Source organism: Hyperolius riggenbachi, chromosome 2, assembly GCF_040937935.1.
Source record: "Hyperolius riggenbachi isolate aHypRig1 chromosome 2, aHypRig1.pri, whole genome shotgun sequence".
Classification (NCBI taxonomy): Eukaryota; Metazoa; Chordata; class Amphibia; order Anura; family Hyperoliidae; genus Hyperolius; species Hyperolius riggenbachi.
In genome coordinates, this window is record NC_090647.1 from 60,958,130 (window position 1) to 60,981,420 (window position 23,291).

The window sequence follows — 23,291 nt, forward strand, 5'->3', positions numbered from 1 at the left end:
GATTAGAAATAGTGGGCGGAGTCAAAAACAACTAACTTTTTACATGGGGAAATGTAAACTGCAGCTTTTCTCACTGAGGCGCTACACCTGCTATTGCTGAAATTCTGTTTTGTCCCCACGTTTATTGCCTGATGAACTGGGCTCGGCCTGCGAAACGCGTTGCACTTTTGGGGTACTATATAATAAATGTGATTGCTACTTTTCAGACAGTCTTTCGTGTCTGCTTTATGGAGGTAAGTCCACCACTTCCTCCCAGCAAATTTTAAAAATTGTATCCACTTTTATTCTGCTGCCGCCTCTGTTCTCCTACTGCAGCTTTTCTTACACTGTTAAGCAGGGTTCTCAAACTGCACACAGCTGGTCACTGGGTGACTAGGATTAATATTCGGAAAAGTAGGTGGCGCCTACAAGAGTCAATCAAAATTCACCTATTGATATTCAAGGGGAATATTGAAACTGCAGCCATTCTCACACTGTTAATAGCAGAGGCCTCAAACCTGCTACAGTCAGTGTTTGGGGTTAAAATTCCGTAAAGGGGCGGAGCCAAAAACAGACAGATTTCTTTGCTGGATAAATTGCTTCCATTAGCACAATTTTAATGCCAGGAACCCAAAAGCTCACAAACTTGGTCATTGAGTAGTGACTGTGTCTCAAGGTTACAAAAAGTGGGTGGAGTTAAAAACAGATTTTTCTGGGAAATTGTAAACTGCAGCCCTTCTTCACTGTTAATGGCAGGGATCTCAAACTTAGCATAGCTGGTTACTGGGTGACTGGGATTAATATTCAGAAAAGTGGGTGGAGCCTAAATGCCAATCAAAAATCACATGTCACTTTTCAAGGAGAATATTAAAATTGCTGCCATTCTTGAACTGTTAATAGCACAAGCCTCAAACCTGGTACAGTCGGTCATTGGGTCACTGAGGTTCATTCAGAAAAGGGGACAGAGCCACAAACAGTGAATCAGATTTGTTTCATTTCATGGGAAAATACAAATTATTGATGCCAAGGACCCCAAAACTCACAAACTTGGGCATTAATTAGTGACTTTGTGTCCAGGTTACAAAAAGTGGGCAGAGCCAAAAACAAATTTCACTGGGAAAGTGTAAACTGCAGCCCTTCTTACACTGTTTATTTCAGGGTTCCCAATCTTTGGCCAGATGATCACTGAGTAACTGAGATTAATATTCAGGGAAGTGGGTGGAGCCTATAATGCCCAATCAAAATTCACCTGTTGATTTTCAAGTGGAATATTTAAATTGCTGCCATTTTTACACTGTTAATAGCAGATGCCTCAAACCTTCTACAGTTGGTCATTGGGTGACTGAGGTTCAAATGCTGGAGAGGGGTGGAGCCACAAACAGCCAATCAGATTTGTTTCATTTCAATGCAGATTATTGATACCAAAGACCGCAAAGCTCACAAACTTGGTCAGTGAGTAATTGTGTGTTAGGGTTAGAAAAAGTAGGCGGAGCCAACACCAGCCAAATACATACATGGGCAACGCCGGGCAATCAGCTAGTAACTATATAATAAAGTGCACCAGAAAAAAAAGTGCTGTTTGACACTGCAAATCACAAAACACAATAGCAAACACAGTGAAATTACTGTGTTACTTTGCACCTATGCTGATAGAGAACTGGCTGCAGTGTGATGTATGTTAGGGTGTGCATGTGAGTACACTAGTATACAAACATTTGGAGCCACCGATTATCTAAAAGGCATACCGTATATACTCGCAAGCAAGCCGAATTTTGGACCCACAAAAAGTGGGTCAAAAGTTGGGGGGTCGGCTTGCTTGCGAGTGATGTGCCTGAGGGTCGCCCCCCCCCCGCCCTCTCCCACCCGCTCCCCCCCCCCCCCCCCCGCGCGGCCGCTGCTATTACCTTAGCTCCGCGGCTTCCTATTCCCCTGTCCTGCTCTTAAACAGCAGCTCGCCCCACGGTGGCTGCTGCGTGATGACGGAGGAAGTGCAGAGAGAGGTTCCCATAGTAACCAGGAAGCCGCTCTCTGCGACTTCCTCCGTCATCACGCAGCGCAGCAGCCACCGTGGGGCGAGCTGCTGTTTCAGAGCAGGACAGGGGAATAGTCAGCCGCGGAGCTAAGGTAATAGCAGCGGCCGCGGGGGGAGCGGGGGACGCCCTAAACTCGCTATCCTGGGCACAATACTAGCTATCCTGGGCACTATACTAGCTATCCTGGGCACGATACTAGCTATCCTGGGCACAATACTAGCTATCCTGGGCACTATACTAGCTATCCTGGGCACTATACTAGCTATCCTGGGCACTATCCTGGGCACGATACTAGCTATCCTGGGCACTATACTAGCTATCCTGGGCACTATCCTGGGCACGATACTAGCTATACTGGGCACTTTACAAGCTATACTGGGCACGATACTAGCTATCCTGGGCACAATACTAGCTATCCTGGGCACTATACTAGCTATCCTGGGCACTATACTAGCTATCCTGGGCACTATACTAGCTATCCTGGGCACGATACTAGCCATCCTGGGCACGATACTAGCCATCCTGGGCACGATACTAGCTATCCTGGGCACTTTACTAACTATACTGGGCACTATACTAGCTATACTGGGACACACTGGGGGGGGGGTCATGCGGCCAGCATTTCCTAACCCCGGCTTATATGAGGGTCAATCATTTTTTCCTGGGTTTTCAGGCAAAAGTTGGGGGGTCGGCTTATATGCGGGTCGGCTTGCTTGCGAGTATATACGGTATATAGGATATAGGAGGATCTTCTGGGGTAATAGCCAGTTAGAGGTGGGTGCCTGCAGTACTGGAAGCAGTGATATGTATCCATACGGAGAATAAAATACTTACAGAAAACTGTGTTCATCAACTTCTGAACTTTAGAGTTCACACCGCCAATTCTGTACAGCCCCAGAATTGTGATGCCTGCAAAGGAGAACAAAGTCTGTGTCAGTATTATCAAAAACAAAAATGTGCTTCATTATTTAGCTATTTAGATACTTAGGTATTGTATAGAAATGTTCCTATGACCTAACCCCGCTCTCACACAGAACCATTCCTCCAGTGGTGCTCAACCCTAACTCACCCTGGTGGTGCCTGATCTTAAACATCCATAGTAGTGCGTAAGCTTAACCTCCCCTAGACACCCAACCTTAACCTTCCTGGTGGTGCCTAACCTTAACCCTCTACCCTAATTGTGCCTAACCATAGCCCCCCCTTATGGTTTGACACTTAACCCCACATGGTGGAGCCTAACCTTGACCTACTTGGGAGTGCTGAACCTAAACACCCCCACCCTAAATCTCTGGGGCTGCCCGCTATGCAAAGGTCAGCTACAAATAGCGGGTGCTTTTCCCAGCTTTAGATCTTGATTCTGTGCTCTAGTTCTCAATTTCTGCAGGAAACAAGTATTTTAGGATTTTTCTTGTCCCTATGATTTTGTTGAGGGGCATGGTCAGGACAGAAAGGGGTTGATAGGGCATGGTCAGGACAGAAAGGGGTTGATGAGGTATGGTCAGGACAGAAAGGGGTTGAAGGGGTGTGGTCAGGACAGAAAGGGGTTGATAGGGTATGGTCAGGACAGAAAGGGGTTGATAGGGAATGGTCAGGACAGAAAGGGGTTGGTGAGGCATGGTCAGGGCAGAAAGGGGTTGATGGGGCATGGTCAGGACAGAAAGGGGTTGATGGGGCATGGTCAGGACAGAAGGGGTTGATGGGGCATGGTCAGGAGAGAAGGGGTTGATGGGGCATGGTCAGGAGAGAAAGGGGTTGATGGGACTTGGTCAGGACAGAAAGGGGTTGATGGGGTGTGGTCAGGACAGAAATGGGTTGATGGGGCATGGTCAGGGCAGAAAGGGGTTGATGGGGGGTGGCCAGGACAGAAAGGGGTTGATAGGGCATGGTCAGGACAGAAGGGGTTGATGGGGTGTGGTCAGGACAGAAAGGGGTTGGTGGGGCGTGGTCAGGGCAGAAAGGGGTTGATCGGGCGTGGTCAGGGCAGAAAGGGGTATTCTAATCAGTACAATCTATATTCTCACCTCGTGTTTCCACAGAATGGATACATTTCTTCACAAAGTTGAAGCCTGCTTCATTTAGGAACACTGCCAAGACAAAAAAAGTTAATTAATAAAGTGTGACTCCACCACTGAGGAAGCAACCAGTAATGACTTCAATGTAAGTGTAACTGCACGGTGTGTAGCAGCTTCCATGGGAATACTGTCACTCAGTGGGGGCGCCAGGGCCATGGCATTTACTCCTGCAGAGTCCACATATGCCAAGCGGAACATGAGGACATCAATGTTCTTTGTAACTTAATTTTTATTGAAAGGATCACGTCATAGAAAATGCAGATTACCTGGCTGTCCTGCTGATCCTCTGCCTCTACTACATTTAGCCATACACCCTGAACAAGCATGCAGATCAGATGTTTCACTTAAAGTGAACCAGAGACGAAGCAGCCTCATGTATTTTACCTTATATATCAGTGGGAACATTAGAGAAAACACCTACCCTGCTCTCTGCTTCATCCTTCACTGCTCAGCCTGCTTGTTATCAGCCCTGATTAAATCCCAGACTGAACATTCAGTCTGGCTTTGCTCAGGAATCATCATAGCTGAGCCTGTCTTCTCTGATGTCTTTTCAAGCCCAAACCTGCCCCCTTCTGGCTCTGCTATAATGACTCAGCTATAATGATTTCTGAATGCTCAGTCAGGGATTTTATCAGGGCTGATAACAAGCAGGCTTAACAGTGAAGGATGAAGCAGAGAGCAGGGTAAGTGTTTTCTCTAATGTCCCCACTGATATATATATAGTAAAATACATGAGGGTGCTTCGTCTCTGGTTCACTTTAAGTTTGACTGCATTTGCTGCATGCATATTTCAGGTGTGCAATTCACACTATTGATCCATAAAAGATCAGCAGGACACCAGGCAACTGGTATTGTTTAAGTTCTGTGTTCAGCTTGTAAGAGACATATAGCAAATACCTGGCACACTATAACATCAGCACTTACTTTCTTCTTTTTTGCTTATTATTGCTGGGAGTGTGTAAATCTAAAACAGAAAAATAAATGATAAAAATAAATAAATAAAGACATAAATTAATAAATGATGTATATCTGAAACAGGAAAATAAATGATGTCAAGTGAACTAACAATTAGTTACTGTATTTTCACAAAAGATAAGACATACAGAACTCTACAAATGTGTTAAAACACGTCAACTTTCTTTATTTCCACAATCAACGTTTATTATAGAAAACTAGTGGGCCGAAGCCCGTTTAAAAATGGGCTACGTCTCCATTGCGCATGCGCCCGCACCTGAGCGCGCCTGCCCGTCGTGTGCGCACGCCCGTCCGTTTGCTCACCCCTTGGCCGCGCGGCTCACGTCACTCCCCCTCACTGGGCTTGATTCACTAACCGGCGCTAAGCCGGTTAGTGTGCCTTAAGTGTTGGTGTGCGCAAACCACGGCGTTAGGTGGTTTGCACCCACACAGTTGAAATAATCCCGCTCACTGCGCGCACAGCACGGATAGTAGTGCGCATTGCTGGCCCTTAAAAGTCGCACCCGATGCAACAAAAATGACGCATCAGGTGCCCGTTAAGCAGCGCTGTGATGCGCCACTTCGGGGGCACCCGATGCGTCATTTTCGTTGCATCGGGTGCGACTTTTAAGGGCCAGCGGGTGCAACGTTATCGTCGCACTGTGCACTAAAATCAGCGCACCAGCAGCCAAAAAGTAGGTTTGCGCACACTAGCGGCTAAAAAGGGCTTTTCACACCGGCGCTAACACTTAGCGCCGGCTAGTGAATCAAGCCCACTGTCTCTGCATCCCTGCACATGCCTAGAGCGCAGATAGGACACTCACAGGGACTCGGGACGCAGAGACAGTAGGGTTTTATTATATAGGATTAGTATTCCAAGCACAAGAAAATATAATTCCAACATTCAAAAGGCATTGATAACAATATTGATTGAGATATTGGTGTATACAAAACAAATCAGGAATTATGTCACTGAAAAGCGAACACAATAAAGAGCATCAGTCTCCTCAAAGGCTTATAGGTTAATGTAAGGAGTTATTGTATGAAAGAATGGAAGGCTAACATGTTCCGTAATGATTTCTTACTTCCATGGTACCAGAAAACACATAAACTTTCAATGCCTCTTCCCCGTGTAAGCACATTATGAAACGCATGGCAATTGCGTACCTACGGGATTTTTGCAGATGGGGTTGTGATTTTTGCAGATGGGCTCTACTGTAATCAGAGACCTATTGCTCAGCTATCAAAAGGCATCAACTAGCTGCTAAAAGAATTTAACCTGTTGCCCTCCAAGGCAAGGCTATTGAGAAAAGAAAAAAAGATGCACTCATACTTGTTGAAATGCTTATTTTATTGCTGTGCCTTCTTTAGACTTTTACTGATGGCTAATATAAAAAATCTTATCTCTTTCTGTTTAAAGGAAACAAGAGGTGAAAAATTGATGAGATAAACAATTGTATCTATCCTCATTCTCCTAAAAATAGCTTTTTTTTCTTAGCTATCTCACAGTTTTCTATATTTAAATCTACTTTTTAAGTTTTTGCTGTTTCAGTGGGTCTGATACTTCACTCGCGGCCGCTACTTTGTTAATTATATAGTTGTAACTATATAAATTAACATAGTAACGGTCACGTGTGAAGTATCGCGGTAACAATACTTCACAGGACCGCCCACAGTTAAAGTTACACATGTTGCTATGTAAGCAAAGCACGTAACTAAGCAAGCACTGCTATGTAAGGCAGGCAAACTAGGCGCTCCTTCAGGCCCATTGTCTCTGCTCAATGACACAGTCATTGAAATATACCAGAGCTAAAATCTATGATTTGTATCTCTTTTCTGCTCTCAGTAGCCATTTTCTGCCAAGAAAGTGGTGTATGGTTGTAATTTCTTATCGGTGAGAGTTAAGCTATAGTCCGACCCAGACAGGAACTGTCACTTGCATATCTGTTTAACTATTTCAGTCAGAGAAAAAAAAGGAACACAGCATAGTTATTTGTGTGCTAGGCACTGTACATACACTTGTCTATCTCATCATGTCACATGTCACCTTGTGTATCCTTTAAGATTTATGATCTGTGGGGAAGGGGGGTTAGGGTGGGGAGAGAACAAAAATGGAGGGAGGCTGACCAGCTATACTGTCTGACAGTTGGAGTTCTTCAGTAGAGCTGATATTCCTGTGAATATGTACTTATTCAAGAGTCCTGTTTCATACAACTCTGGCACAGTGGCACTAATCCCTGAAGCTTATATGTACCGGGTACATCAGGACACAGCAGATGCAGCAGAGCAAGCAGTCTCATCACAAACCAGGAAGTAAGGAAGATGCATGGAGCATTGAAATTCAAGCTGTTTACAGCAAAGCAGGGCGGCTTTGGACCAGGAGAGGTGGTTTACATTGACATGTGGCCTTTTATCTCTCCCCAAGCCCTGCTGCCCTTCTTTTTCAGCGCCAAAGGCCATGGCCTTTGTGGCCTTTCCAGAAATCCAGCCCTGATTATAATAAATGGTAATGTGTTTGTGGGAATATGAGACAATGTGTTGCGATTCTGAGCTGAATAATACATTGGCCCTCCATAAATAATGAATATTGATAATAATATCCTGGCTGAGATGTGTAAGATGCTACTGTGTGATTCAGCACTCTACTGTCAACCACAAATTGGGACAAACAGTCTTAGCTTTGGGTAGAGGTATAGTAAATAAGCATTGTGTCTTACAGGTTCCTTTCCATCCATTGCTTCCAGCCACTGCTTTCTGTTGGCCTCTGACAAAGCTTGAAGTGTAATAATCCCTTGTCTGCAGAAAAAAATACACATACTATGTTAAAAAAGGATTTACAGGAAGAAAAAAAAAAAACCAGTGTGTGAACAGTGCACACCTAACACTAACCTCACTCCCATAGCACTCCCCTTCCTAAACACCTAACACCAACTCCCCTTCCATAGCAACCCCCTTCCTAAATGCCTAACACTAACCACTCCCTCCCATAGCAATCCCTTCCTAAATGGCTAACACAAGCTACTCCCTCACATAGCAATCCCTTTCCTAAATGCCTAACGCTAACCTCGCTCCCATAGCAACCCCCTTCCTAAATGCCTAACACTAGCCACTCCCTCACACAGCATCCCCTTCCTAAATGCCTAACACTACCACTCCCTCACATAGCAATCCCCTTCCTAAATGCCTAATACTAACCACTCCCTCCCATAGCAATCACCTTCCTAAATGCCTAATACTAACCACTCCCTCCCATAGCAATCCCCTTCCTAAATGCCTAACACTAACCACTTCCTCCCATAGCAATCCCCTTCCTAAATGCCTAACACTAACCACTCCCTCCCATAGCAATCCCCTTCCTAAATGCCTAATACGAACCACTCCCTCCCATAGCAATCCCCTTCCTAAATACTTAACACTAAGCAGCCCCTCACATAGCAATCCACTTCCTAAATGCCTAATACTAACCACTCCCTCCCATAGCAATGACCTTCCTAAATACCTAACACTAAGCACTCCCTCACATAGCAATCTGCTTCCTAAATGCCTAATACTAACCACTCCCTCCCATAGCAATCCCCTTCCTAAATGCCTAATACTAACCACTCCCTCCCATAGCAATCCCCTTCCTAAATGCCTAATACTAACCACTCCCTCACATAGCATAGCTAACTTTGTAAGCAAGACACTTCTTTTCCATTAGACCAGAGGGTAGAGTAACTGTAAGCACGTCAGGTGGCATTTGGACAAACCTTTCTATGACTTCGATGTCAAAGCAGAAGCGCTTGTCTATGGAGTCCGTCTTCCGTCTAATGCACATCTTCAGCTTGAACATCTCTGGAGTGCTGGACACCAGGCCATTCTGATGAAGGGAGAAGACAAACGGCGTTCATAAATGCTAAACCAATGCAAGTTATCAGTTTCACCATACATGTCAAAGCATGGGCCAAATCTGGCCCGCAGTGCCATCAAATTTCATTTCAATAAATTTTTATTGAGAATTTTATTACAAACAAACATCCATGGATAACAATGGTGATGCAGAGTAATCTTGACAACCACAATTTTATATCAATACTTATAAAAAGTACTGTTTTTTACGGAGTATAAGACACACTTTTTCACCCAAAATGGAGAGAAAAAGTCCATGCATCTTTTATGCCAGATCCAGGGAGTCCCCGACTTTCAAACGTCCACCAATATGAACCACCGATTCGTCGCAATGTCGGGGACTCCCTACATTGTGTTCATGTGTCCTCCTCTGCCCTCCCCCCACATGTCCTCTCCGCTCCATGTGTATAATTACAAGCAGCGGCAACACTAGCTCACCTGATCTGTCATCTCCAGCAGTGATCACAGACCTCTTCTTTCCCGCACTGCTCCCCTAGTGCCGGCTTCTGCTAATGATGCGATCATCAGAAGGCGGCACTAGGGTAATAGCGAAGGAGAGGAGAGGTCTGTGATCACCACTGGAGCCGGTGCTGCCGCTGCATGTAACTACGGACTAATCTGATTGCTGAAGCTCAAATTTGAAAAGAACAAGGTAATTTGGCCACCAACAAAAGCCGGTGCACAAATTACATGCCCCCCTTTAGCCACACCCCTTTGGCACCTCCCTTATTACATATTTAAATTTCCTAACTTGACTTGAGGAGCAAGAATTTTTTTCCCTTGAGCTTAGAGATATGACCCCTTTAACACAAAGAACAAATAATATAAAAGTGCAATTTGCCTGGATTATTGTGTTTTGCCGCTTTCAGTATTCATAGGACATAGCAGGCTCGGCTTATAGAGATGTGATTTATTAACTTAATATCATGTTTTATCTTGCTTTGCTGGTAATCTACACACACAATTAGTCTGTTTAATGCTATTTTTTACTGCTGCGGAGATATGCTAATAGGAATTATAGATATTGTGGAGCAGATATGACTGTGCTTTATGTACCCAATTCAAGGTCTAGTTTATTCAGCTACTTGCTCAATTTACTATATGATTAATCAATGAATTAATTAGATCGCTGGAGGATTAAACAAAGCCTCTTTTACTGAGCTATTCCTCATAAAACAGATAGTGCTGTTTTATTTACCAGGGAACCTTACATGGGCTTCCATATGCTGCCTGAGCTGCAATGCAAAATAAGAATAGGGAAGAAGGCTATCATGAACTGCTGACACTAAGGTTAGCCACCAGGTGGTGCTGTCATTCCGTAGGAATATTACACTCCTATATCACAGACAGTTAGTTACTAAAATTGCTTATATTTTACAATGATTCAGTTAGTGTTTGCCCACTGTAAAATCTTTCCGTGCCTTGATTTAGATTCTTAAAGAGAACCCAAGGCGGGTATTTTAAATCTTAAGTGAACACAGAGGCAAGTCCTGTGCACAATGACACGCCTCTGTGTCTTGCTATTGCCGCCTCTAGACTCCCCGGGGTCTGCTGTGCCCCCCTGTAAAAAGCGCCAGGCTAGCGACAATCTGTTTGTCGCTAGCCTTGTATTTACCTGCAGCTTGTCAATTAGTCAGCGCTCCCCCACCTCTGTCCCAGCCGCTGCCCGCCTCCGTGAGCTTCCTCCAATCGGAAGCTAAGGCGCGACCCACGAAGTACCTCCCAGGTTGCAGCTTAGCTTCCGATTGGAAGAGATGGACTAGAGGCGGCAATAGTGAGACACAGAGGCGTGTCATTGTGCAAAGGACATGCCTCTGTGTGCTCTTAAGATTTAAAATATCCGCCTTCAAAGAGGCACTTGTAAGTCAGACAAATATAACATAACATTTATAATGAAATAACCACAAATGTCTTTTCTGTGCTCACATCATTATCAGTTTTATTCAACCCCCAAGTGACATTCATTCTTAGTACTTAGTACAAACAACATCCTTTTCCGGTTATAACAGATTTTAAACGTGAAGCATAGCTTAACACAAGTATCTTGCAGCAATCTACGGGTATCTTAGCCCATTCTTCATGGGCAAAAGACTCCAGTTCAGTCACATTCTTAGGCTTGTGCACTGCAACTGCTTTCTTTAAGTCCCACCAGAGGTTCTCAATCGGATTTAAGTCTGGTGACTGCGGTGGCCACTCCAAAATGTCCCAGCCTTTAATCTGCAACCCTGCTCTAGTGGACTTGGAGGTATGCTTGGGATCATTGTTCTGTTGAAAGGTCCAACGTCTCCCAAGCCTCAGGTTTGTGATGGACTGCATCACATTTTCATCCAATATCTCCTGGTACTGAAGAGAATTCATCGTAGCTTGCACACGCTGAAGCTTCCCTGTACCTGCAGAAGCAAAACAGCCCCAAAGCATGATTGACCCGCCGCCATGCTTCACAGTAGGCAAGGTGTTCTTTTCTTCATAGGCCTTGTTCTTCCTCCTCCAAACATCACGTTGATCCATGGGCCCAAACAGTTCTAATTTTGTTTTATCAGTCCACAGAACACTACCACAAAAGTTTTGGGATAGTGTTCTGTGGACTGATGAAACAAAATTAGAACTGCTTTTGCCCATGAAGAATGGGCTAAGATACCCGTACATCGCTGCAAGACACTTGTGTCAAGCTATGCTTCACGTTTCAAAGCCGTTATAACTGGAAAAGGATGTTGTGCTAAGTACTAATACTAATGAATGTCACTTGGGGGTTAAATAAAACCGATAATGATGTGAGCACAGACAAGACATTTGTGGTTATTTCATTATAAATGTTATGTTATATTTGTCTGACTTACAAGTGCCTCTTTGATTTAATTGTAAACAAGATGACTGAAATGATCAAAATCAATGTCAAACTGGCCAAAACACTCAATTTCAGTGGGGGTTGAATAATTTTGAACACAACTGTACCTCGGGAGAGGGTAGCCTCTGGATCCTGATGAGGCCGTCTCTTCGCCCTCCAGGATCCAGGACTGGCAGCCCCTGAACACCGGAGAGGTAAATATTTACCTTCCTTGGTCAAGCGCAGTAGCGGTTGTCTGATCGGGCTCAAGTGGAAATAGCTGAGCCCAATCGGGTCTGCAACTCGGGCCAAAGCAGTAAAGCGGACCTGATCGGGCTTGGCTATTTCCACCAGAGCCTGAACAGAAAGCTGCTACTGCGTCTGTGCTGAACCAGACAAGGTAAATAGTGCAGGCCCTACAGACGACACGCTTGTCGGCTGTACTTCGGAGGCTGCCAGCGCTGGATCCTTTAGGGCCCTTCCACACGGGGTCGGCACCGCAGCCCAATGAAAGTCTTTTATAAAGACGCGGTGTGGCGCGGTGCAGCGCGATGTGAAGGAAGTGACGTTTTGTCTTTATCTCCGGCACAAGGACAAATCTACGTTCTGTGGCGACGCATCGTGGAACAGAAATGACTTCTGTTCCACGACGCGTCGCCACAGAACGTATGTCTACGGCGACACAGGGATTTTCTAAAACTTAAGCGGAAGGGTATTTCTTATAATACACTTCTGTGCACTTCGGTATTTCCGAAACACTTCCTGCTTGGCTCTCAGCCAGAAGGGGATTACCGCATACTAACGCAGTAATCCCTGAAGGCCTGTTTTTGGCGCACTGCTACTCCCAAAGCTAGGCGGCTTCGTACTGCACAGGTGCAACTGCGCTCCCGCATGCTCACGCATTCGCAGTACTGAAGTTTTCAAAAGCCTCCCATGGCAGCACAGAACAGTATTTGACTCATTGGCCGAATACTGTTAACGGGGCTGACAGCACTGGAACGAGGGGACCGTGACGGGAATGTTCTATTGCATACATGTAAAATTCAGGCCCGTGGGCCATATCTGGCCCTCAGAGCCATTAAATTTGGCCCCCAAGTGGTTTCCCCACTTTGCATTATGTTTGGCCCACTCTAGACCACCAGGGAAGCTATACTGGAGGTGAAGCCCTAAAACACTGGGGAAGCCATATGGGGGAGGGAGGGAGGGAGAAAGCACTAAACACCAGGGATTTGTATAGGGCATGGAGGGGGGCCCACCTGGGAACTTTATAAGGGAAGAAGGTGGCCAGTGGACACCGAGGTTGGCCCACTACTGGGTTCCCAAGTACAATGTCGGCCCACTTTGTATTTGAGTTTGACACCCCCAATCTATTGGATTCAGAGCCTTCCCTCTTCACAGGTATCTGTTTTTTTTCCCTTTCTTTTACTTCAGTAAAGTGAAGTACAGGAAGTGCTGGGACTTGGAGTAAGATACAGTCAGGATGGGAAGGGCGGTTTAACCTGCGGACTCCACTTTTCCCTGTAAATCTCTCTGTAGGAGAAGCGACCTGGTTTGAACTCGTCTTAAGCAGACAATTTATCGGTGGCTAGAGTCCCCTATTATTACAGGTGGACTAGGTTCTAACTGATGTGTTAATTGAAGTTAAACCCGAGCTTAATGACTCAGTGATAGTATTGATTATTAATACTTTAAACAGTTTAAAGCAGAATGAGATTATTTATGTTTTTAATGAAAGGTGAATTGAGTTTTATTCAATCCTCGGTAAGTAGTTTGAATTTCCTGTAGAGGTGCATGCCACTTATTTTAATTCGGTTAAAACAAACCTGAAGCAAAATTAAACCTTTCTAAAAAATACACTCATTAGCAAGGTTAATGGAAATTTCTACTTTCTAGAATCATTATTCATTCACCGCTGCAGCTATATCCTCCTAAATTGGATGTATTAACTTTTTCATCACCTCATATGGCTTTTTTTCCATGTTTCCTATTCACATGGGTGGCCAAAAGCTCATCCATCTGTTAAAGGGATTCTAGCAGTTTTGTTTTTCCTTGCAGTTTGTCCCGTGTCTAATAGCTGTTGGAGCTGCCATTTCCCCCCTTCTACCCTCTGCCCTTATTTATCCAGGGGAAGGTGTGAATGTAATCAAGTGTGACTTATCCAAACTGTTTGAAGAAAAGTCTCCTATCTTCTCACCCCCTGCTGATGAAAACTTTTGTTTGCTCATTGCTACTGCTAATTACAGCAGGCCTTTTAGTAATAATGAGCCACATTGTTAGGATGCATTTTTAATGTGCTATTAAGATGTTATTGAGATGCCCTGGGGTAAAAATGCTGCTTGGTTTACTTTAAGGTAGGTTCACACTGGGGTGCTCTGAAAACATGCACATATTTTCGCACATCAGTTTTTGGACACCGTGCCCATTCATGTGAGCCAATCACAGTGCTCAAGAAGTGGTAAATGAAAAAAAAGGGCTCTGGTCTTTTAGGCTACTTTCCCACCAAGACGTTGCGTTTTAGGGGATGTTATGCTCACATAACGTGCCCCTAACGCAACGCATGGTGGTGTTGAAGTTGGACGTCAGATTGAGCTGCGTTATGCAGCTCTCAAAGCAGCTGCTCCAGGTTAGTGATAGGAAGTCCGGATCTTTTTAAGAATTCAGATCATTCGAATCGGATCATTGAAAAGATCCGGATCTTTTAACCGAATCATTTGAATCATTTTACTAGGGAAGCAGATTGGGGGTGAAATGACTAGCAGGACAGGACTTTCCCTGCACTGTACATTCTGTATGTTCCTGTTTCTTCCAGACAGACATCCACTGTGAACCGAATCTTTCACTGTGATGATCCGGATGATTCGACTCACAAAAAAGATCCGGATCAAATGAACGATTCGTTCATGATCCGGACAACACTACAGTCCCACCACCAGTCACCACAGTGCAGTGAATATTAATTAGCCATGTGGCTGGCTGGGGAGGAGGAGAGACCTCCTCCTCCAACATTACTGAGCATGTGCAAACAGTCTAACGTGGCTTAGCCCAGTATATCGTACAGCATGCAGCACTTTGTTTAAACATGCTGCGTTACTATGTAACGCAACGTGTGCACTGTGAACAAGCGCATTGATTTTACAGTACTGTGAGTTGGGCTGTGTTACTGGCTGCTGTAACGTGGTACTTTAACGTCCCACTGTGAAACCAGCCTAAAGAGGCCAGAGCGTTTGGTCCCAAATGAGGTAAAAGGAAATAAATATGGCAGCCTCCATAAGATATGCCTCTCACTTCGGGTGTACTTTAAGTGCTGTTAACATGTTTAGGTTTATTTTGTAATGCTGAAAGGAACTCCACGTACTTTAACCTTTCATACTTCTAGCGTTTGAATAACCGCATGCAATCCCAAGTATATGCTCAGAACAAATGATGCAGTTTAGGAGGAAAACTGAAATGAAATAAGTGATGGAACAGCTTACCACTTTCCCGCCTGATTTGGTCTCTGACACACTCATGGTGAATGTTTTGCTGCTTTTGTCGTAAGTGCAGTAATGGCGGGTCCAGGTGAATCCAAGAGGCCCTGAATAATGGGAGAAGCGAGAAAGGCATCAGGGAGGGGTTGTCTGATACTTCATACAGATATTAGGAACAGTTTCTGCCTGCACTAATATACAAAATTAGTTTTTTGTTATTTGTTAACTTTAAACTAGGATTACACTCAAAATGTTTCAAAAATGTTTCAAATTTTTGCTCTAATGCAGTTAACACAGTAAAAAATGAATATGAAACATTATAAGACTGGTCTGATGTCATTTATCCACTTGCCGACCGCCCACAGCCAATTGGCGGCAGCAAAGTGGCACCCCCAGGACCGAGTAACGCCAATTGGCGGCGGCACCTGGGGGACTAATTAGCCGGGGATCGCGCGCATCCGCCGGCATTAGACTCCGCGATGTCAACCCGCCGGCTGTTTAGAAGCACCGGCGGGTTGTTAACCCCTCGATCGCCGCATTGAATGTGTATAATATACTTTGTAATGTATACAAAGTGTATTATACAGGCTGCCTCCTGCCCCGGTGGTCCCAGTGATCGAGGGACCACCAGGACAGGTTGCAGCTGTGTATGTAAGCACAACAGCACACTGATCCTGCCCCCCCCCTGCCCCCTGATCGCCCACAGCACCCCTCAGACCCCCCCCCCAATCAGCCCCTCAGATCACTGTTTGCACCCAATCACCCCCCTAATCACCCATCAATCACCCCCTGTCACTATCTGTCAACGCTATATTTTAAATCAGGTCCTAAACTGCCCCCTGGGGGCTCCTGATCACCCCCCACACCCTCAGATCCTCCCCAGACACCCCCCGTGTACTGTATACATCTATTCTCCCCTGTAATCACCCACTGATCACCCATCAATCACCCCCTGTCACCACCTGTCACTGCCACCCATCAGATCAGACCCTAACCTGCCCCTTGCGGGCACCTGATCACCCGCCCACACCATCAGATCGCCCGCAGACCTGCCCTCAGATCAACTCCCAAGTGCATTGTTTACATCTGTTCTCCCCTCTAATCACCGACTGATCACCCATCAATCACACCCTTTCACCACCTGTCACTGCTACCCATCAGATCAGACCCTCATCTTCCCCTTGCAGGCACCCAATTACCCGCCCACACCCTCAGAACGCCATTAGACCCCCCTGATCACCTCGCAAGTGCATTGCTTGCATCTATTCTCCCCTCTAATCACACCCGGATCACCTATCAATCACCCCGTCACCCCCTGTCACCACCTGTCACTGCTACCCATCAGATCTGACCCTAATCTGCCCCTTGCGGGCACCCAAACACCCACCCACACCCTCAGATCGCCCTCATACCCCCCCTTATCACCTCCCCAGTGCATTATTTACATCTGTTTTCCCCTCTAATCACCAACTGATCACCCATCAATCACCCCCTGTCACTGCTACCCATCAGATCAGACCCTCATCTGCCCCTTACGGGCACCAAATCAACCGCCCACACCCTCAGATCGCCCTCAGACCCCCCTGATCACCTCGCCAGTGCATTGCTTGCATCTATTCTCCCCTGTAATCCCACCCTGATCACCTATCAATCACCCCGTCACCCCCTGTCACTGCTACCCATCAGATCAGACCCTAATGTGCCCCTTGCAGGCACCCAAACACCTGCCCACACCCTCAGATCGCCCTCAGATCCCCCCCCCCCCCACCTTATCGCCTCCCCAGTGCATTATTTACATCTGTTCTCCCCTCTAATCACCCACTGATCACCCATCAATCACCCATCAATCACCCCCTGTTACTGCTATCCATCAGATCAGGCCCTAATCTGCCCCTTGCGGGTACCCAATTACCCGCCCACACCCTCAAATTGCCCTCAGACCCCTCCCTGATCACCTCCCCAGAGCATTGCTTGCATCTATTCCCCCCTCTAATCACACCCTGAGACACCCATCAATCGCCTCCTGTCACACGCCAGCACACCTACCCATCAGATCAGGCCCTAATTTGCTCCGTGTGGGCTCCTGATCACTCGGCCAAACCCTTAGATCCCCCTCAGACCCCCTTCCGATCACCTCCCCAGTGCATTGATTGCATCTATTCTCCCCTCTAATCACCCCCTGAGACACCCATCAATCACCTCCTGTCACCATCTGTCACCCCCTAGCACTCCTATCCATCAGATCAGGCCCTAATCTGCCCCCTGCAGGCTTCTGATCACCCGGCTAAACCCTCACCTGCCCCACCGCAGTGACAGAATTCTTTTTTCTGATCACTGCTGGTCTCTACGACTTGAGACCAACCGTTATGCCACACAATACGCAACCGCCAATCCAAGAAGCTACCATGCCCAGCCTTTTCGGTGGAAACCACTCCAAGTTTCCGAACGTAACATTTTTTGGGGCCTTCTCCTTAACATGGGTCTAGTCAAAAAGAATGTATTGTGGTCTTATTGGTCTACGCACCCAATACACACAAGCCCATGTTCTCTGCTGCCATGTCCAGGTCACAATTTGAGAACATCCTGCGCTTCCTGCACTTCAGTGCCAATACAACCTGTCATCTAAGAGGCCACCCTGCTTATGACCGGTTCCACAAAATTCCACAAAATTCGGCCCCTCATACATCACCTGTCATCAAAATTTGCAGATGCTTATACCCCTGAACAGTCATTTTGAGGCATTTGGTTTCCAGACTACTCCTCACGGTTTTGGGCCTCTAAAATGCCAGGGCAGTATAGGAACCCCACAAGTGACCCCATTTTAGAAAGAAGACACCCCAAGGTATTCCGTTAGGTGTATGGTGAGTTCATAGAAGATTTTATTTTTTGTCACAAGTTAGTGGAAAATGACACTTTGTAAAAAAAAACAAAAAAAACAATAAAATTCAATTTCCGTTAACTTGTGACAGAAATAAAAATAATCTTCTATGAACTCACCATACTCCTACCGGAATACCTTGGGGTGTCTTCTTTCTAAAATGGGGTCACTTGTGGGGTTCCTATACTGCCCTGGCATTTTAGAGGCCCTAAAGTGTGAGGAGTAGTCTGGAACCAAATGCCTCAAAATGACCTGTGAAATCCTAAAGGTACTCATTGGACTTTGGGCCCCTTAGCGCACCTAGGCTGCAAAAAAGTGTCACACATGTGGTATCGCCGTACTCAGGAGAAGTAGTATAATGTATTTTGGGGTGTATTTTTACACATACCCATGCTGGGTGGGAAAAATATCTCTGTAAATGGACAACTGTGTGTAAAAAAATAAAAAAAAAATCTCATTTACAGAGATATTTCTCCCACCCAGCATGGGTATATGTAAAAATACACCCCAAAACACAATATACTACTTCTCCTGAGTACGGCGATACCACATTTGTGACACTTTTTTGCAGCCTAGGTGCACTAAGGGGCCTATGAGCACCTTTAGGCTTTACAGGGGTGCTTACAATTTAGCACCCCCAAAAATGCCAAGACAGTAAACACACCCCACAAATGACCCCATTTTGGAAAGTAGACACCCCAAAGTATTCAGAGAGGGGCATGGTGAGTCCGTGGCAGATTTCATTTTTTTTTGTCACAAGTTAGCAGAAATGGAAACTTTTCTTTATTCTTTTGTCACAAAGTGTCGTTTTCCGCTTACTTGTGACAAAAAATAAAATCTTTTATGAACTCACCATGCCTCTTAGTGAATACTTTGGGATGTCTTCTTTCCAAAATGGGGTCATTTGGGGGGTATTTATACTATCCTGGAATTCTAGCACCTCATGAAACATGACAGGTGCTCAGAAAAGTCAGAGATGCTTCAAATGGGAAAATTCACTTTTTGCACCATAGTTTGTAAACGCTATAACTTTAACCCAAACCAATAAATATACACTTATTGCATTTTTTAAAATCAAAGACATGTAGTACACTACATTTGGACAAAAATGCATATAGAAATGTTACTTTATTTGAAAAATGTCAGCACAGAAAGTTAAAAAAAATCATTTTTTTGACAAAATTCATGTCTTTTTTGATGAATATAATAAAAACTAAAAATCACAGCAGCAATCAAATAGCACCAAAAGAAAGCTATATTAGTGACAAGAAAAGGATGTAAAATTCATTTAGGTGGTAGGTTGTATGAACGAGCAATAAACCGTGAAAGCTGCAGTGGTCTGAATGGAAAAAAAGTGTCTGGTCCTTAAAGAGACTCCGTAACAAAAATTGCATCCTGTTTTTTATCATCCTACATGTTCCAAAAGCTATTCTAATGTGTTCTGGCTAACTGCAGCACTTTCTACTATGACAGTCTCTGTAATAAATCAATGTATCTTTCCCCTGTCAGACTTGTCGTCTGTGTCTGGAAGGCTGCCAAGTTCTTCAGTGTTGTGGTTCTGCTATGAACTCACCCTTCCTGGCCCCTCTATGCACACTGCCTGTGTGTTATTTAGATAAGAGAGAAGAGAGAAGCTGCTCTAATCAGCTGGATAAATCGTCCTCTGAGCTGGCTGGGCTTTCACTTACTGAGGAATTACAAACAAGGGCAAAGCTGTTTGCAGTAATAAAAGAGCAGCCTGAAACTTCAGTGCATGGGGGAAAGAAACACACAAATGATCTCTTGAGATTCAAAAGGAATGCTGTATACAGCCTGCTTGTGTATGGATGTATTTTCTATGTGTGGACATACTGTACATCAACCTACTTTCTGTTTTGGTGGCCATTTTGTTTGTTTACAAACAAACTTTTTAAAACTGTTTTTAACCACTTTTAATGCGGCGAGGAGCGGCAAAATTGTGACAGAGGGTAATAGGAGATGTCCCCTAACGCACTGGTATGTTTACTTTTGAGCGATTTTAACAATACAGATTCTCTTTAAAGAGCAACTGTTAGCTCTAAAATGCCCCCTCAAAAAAAACACATATGTAAGTAGATAAATACATGCTCTACTTACATGACAGATGTATCGTAGTGTCCACGTTTTGATTTCTGTTATTTTCATGTTTATATATTAGAAGGCTCCTGTTGCTGGCAGGGGCCATCTTGTGTCCGGCTAGATCTTCCCCACCGCCAGCATCCCCCTCCTCCCCGCACTGACTCTGAGCACAGCGGGGAGGAATAAATGCAGCAGCCACACACAGACTCACCTAATAATGGATCCAAGCGCTGTCGTTCCCATCTATTCTCTGCACTAGTGCATAGTGTAGGATACTGCAGTGCCTGGAACCATTATTCCGGGAGTCTGTGTGTGTGCACCACCTTTATCCTTCCCCAAAGCTCAGTGTGGGGAAAAAGGAGAATGCGGCGGCGGCAGAACGGCGCGGGGGGGGGGGGGGGGGGGGCGCGGACATGCCACTGGAGGAGGGGGGCAGAGGACAGTGACAGGAGATAGCCTCTGGCCCCCCTCCGTGCGCTCTAACAGCAGCGGCGACCAGCGCAGACAAGGGGAGACCAGGCGGCCAATCGCAGTGCAGAGAGATGAGTGACAGAGGCATCAGCCAATCAGGCTGATTCAGCATGCCTGTCACTTCTCTCTGCGGCTTGCGTACACTTTTAGAGCCTAGGGCATGAGGAGAGAAATCTACAAAAGTAAGGGCCTGTTTCCACTACACGCAGATTGGATGCAGAATGGATGCAGAATAACTGACTCCAATGAATGCCTATGGGCCTGTTTCCACTAAACCCGACTTTTCTGATGCAGATTTTCCCATAGGCATTCATTAGAGTCAGTTTTTCTGCATCCATTCTGCATCTAATCTGCGTGTAGTGGAAACAGGCCCTAATAATGATTTGAAACTTTTACATTGCCTGGTTAGCATCCTTTCTACTGCTCTATTAGCATGCAGTAGAGAACTTATTGTGTATTTTCTGCCTAACAGTTACTCTTTAAAGCGGACCCAAACCAATTTTTTTTAATTCAAAATATTTAGTTGCACCATTCTGACACATACAAAGATAAATAAACACTCCTTCAAGCCTATGAGCATTTCAGTGCATGCTTTTCAGCCTTCTCTTTTAATAACTAGGGTTATACAGGTGGCAGCCATTAGCAATTCCTCCATTGCCAGACACTACCTACTCCAGCATTTTGCCGGATTCTGTCCCGGCAATTTGAAAGGATGGGAGGGGTTCCTCCAATAAATGTAAAATATTTTATATTTGTCATCATGCAGCTGAAAAAAGGCTGCTATTTATTATTATAATTTAGAAAATACATTTTATTTCTGAAATCTTGTATTTTTAATTTGGGTCCACTTTAACCTCCCTGGCTGTATTCCCGACCTGAGCTCGGGGTAGAAAAAATCAGCTGCTATCGGTGATCCCGAGCTCAGGTCGGGGTAGGGAGTGCAGCGCTGTACCTGTAGTTTTGGAGTCCCACGCGCGATCGCGCTGCGCAGCAGGACTCCAGCCTCTCTCCCCGGCAGGGTGGGGTCTTTCCCTGGCCGCCAGGATCCCCATGTCCCCGCTATTCTTCCGCGGACCCGGCGGCCAATCGGAGTGGCGGTGGCGGCGTGACGTCATCGGGGGCGGGGCTAATATTTAAAACAAACTTCTCTATATTAGAGAAATATAGAGAAGTTCGTTTATATGTATATTAGCACCATTTAGTGGACAAATTGAAAACTGCAGCGCTGGAGCCCAGGAAGGTAATTTTTTTTATTCTGCTGCAGATCTCCCTGCCAGAATGATTTTTTTTCAGGTTTTAGGATCTTAAAGAGTGGAAAAAAATTGCACGTCTTTTAGACCCTAAATTCTGGAAAGAATCATAACGGCAAGGGGGTTAAGGGGTTTTATGACTGCAGTCCTTAAATGGTTAAATTCATATTTACACCTTACTGAAGCTGATATTATTGTCGGCTGCAGGACAAATGATCAGACTGGTAGCTTTGAAAAAACAAATAAAACAAAGAGACAGAGAGCCAAATATGGTGTAGTATGTTAATAATCAAGTCTGGGTTACCGCAAAGGCAACCACTGTACCTGCAGGTGGGGACAATTAGAGCCTGACCCCATTCAGGCATTAAAAAGTCGCTCTCTGTAGATAGAAAAATGGGGAAAAAAAAAACCCCTCCACCCAGGGTGGACTGTAGAGAAATTAAAACAAGAATAACAGAGGCGCCTATAAGTATAAAATAATTAAAATCCGCTTAAAAGGAGGAGTGTAGGTGGACACACCTCTCAGGTAAAAAATAGACCAGTCAATACGCTGTTATTTTATAACAGTAACATTTATTGGGGATTCTCCAGGTATGCAACGCGTTTCACGGGCAAAGCTCCCGCTTCATCAGGCAATCGGAAAGGAGAAACACAGTAATAGGTCCAATTCTGGAACAAGCACCTCTATAGCTATAGAGGCGCCTCTGTTAAATGATCAGACTGATTCCTAAGTAAGTGAGCAAATTAAGGAGAGAAAGTTATCTGCTTCCTCCCCGGATACAGCAGGAACTTTTCTACCATGCTTACACAGTTTATTAAAGGCTCAAACACACGCCTAACTTAAGTCGGCTGAAGCGGCCGATAACAACCGTTTTAGCTGATAATCAGGCAGCCGGCGGCCCCCAACCCGAGAGGGTTCCATTGGGGTGGATCTTCCCACCCTCAGCGATACCGATCCCCCGCCGATCCCATTGTTAGCGCAGCTCCTCTGCCGGCCATGTGACATCACGCACATGCCACTCCTTGCCCCTCTGTGGTTCCGCCCACACAGCAACACAGCACGTCGTCAGCTACACAGATGACACGCGTGTGTGCAGACCGGCCCAGCGATGTCGCTCAAGGGGATCCAGTCCTGATCCCTGACGAGCGACATCCGTCAAAGGTACTTCCAACACAATCTGAAAATGCTGGTAAAGGCAAGCGTATCAATTAGCAGCTAAATGAGGTAAAACGCTTGAATTTTAAAGAGAGTCTGAAGCCTCCCAAAAACACTGTTTTTACTTCACAGTCCTTTTCAGGGGCGGACTGGCCCGGGGGGATGGGTGGCAATCTCCCCCCGGGCCGCCTCCTGTCTCTGTGTTTTGGGCCGCTGGCTGAA

General features: G+C 45.4%; 1 protein-coding gene across 1 annotated transcript in view; it reads right to left on the bottom strand.

Annotated features, from left to right (window-relative positions):
• Positions 1-23,291, bottom strand: part of LOC137544792 (rho GTPase-activating protein 42-like) — a 397,590-nt gene that overhangs the window by 23,011 nt on the left and 351,288 nt on the right. The window contains exons 9-14 of the mRNA XM_068265881.1: positions 15,224-15,324; positions 8,788-8,897; positions 7,756-7,834; positions 5,009-5,048; positions 4,034-4,096; positions 2,847-2,921 (exon numbers count right to left, since the gene is read on the bottom strand). Of these exons, the coding sequence (XP_068121982.1) occupies positions 2,847-2,921; positions 4,034-4,096; positions 5,009-5,048; positions 7,756-7,834; positions 8,788-8,897; positions 15,224-15,324 (468 nt within the window). The remainder of the gene's footprint in view (positions 1-2,846; positions 2,922-4,033; positions 4,097-5,008; positions 5,049-7,755; positions 7,835-8,787; positions 8,898-15,223; positions 15,325-23,291) is intronic.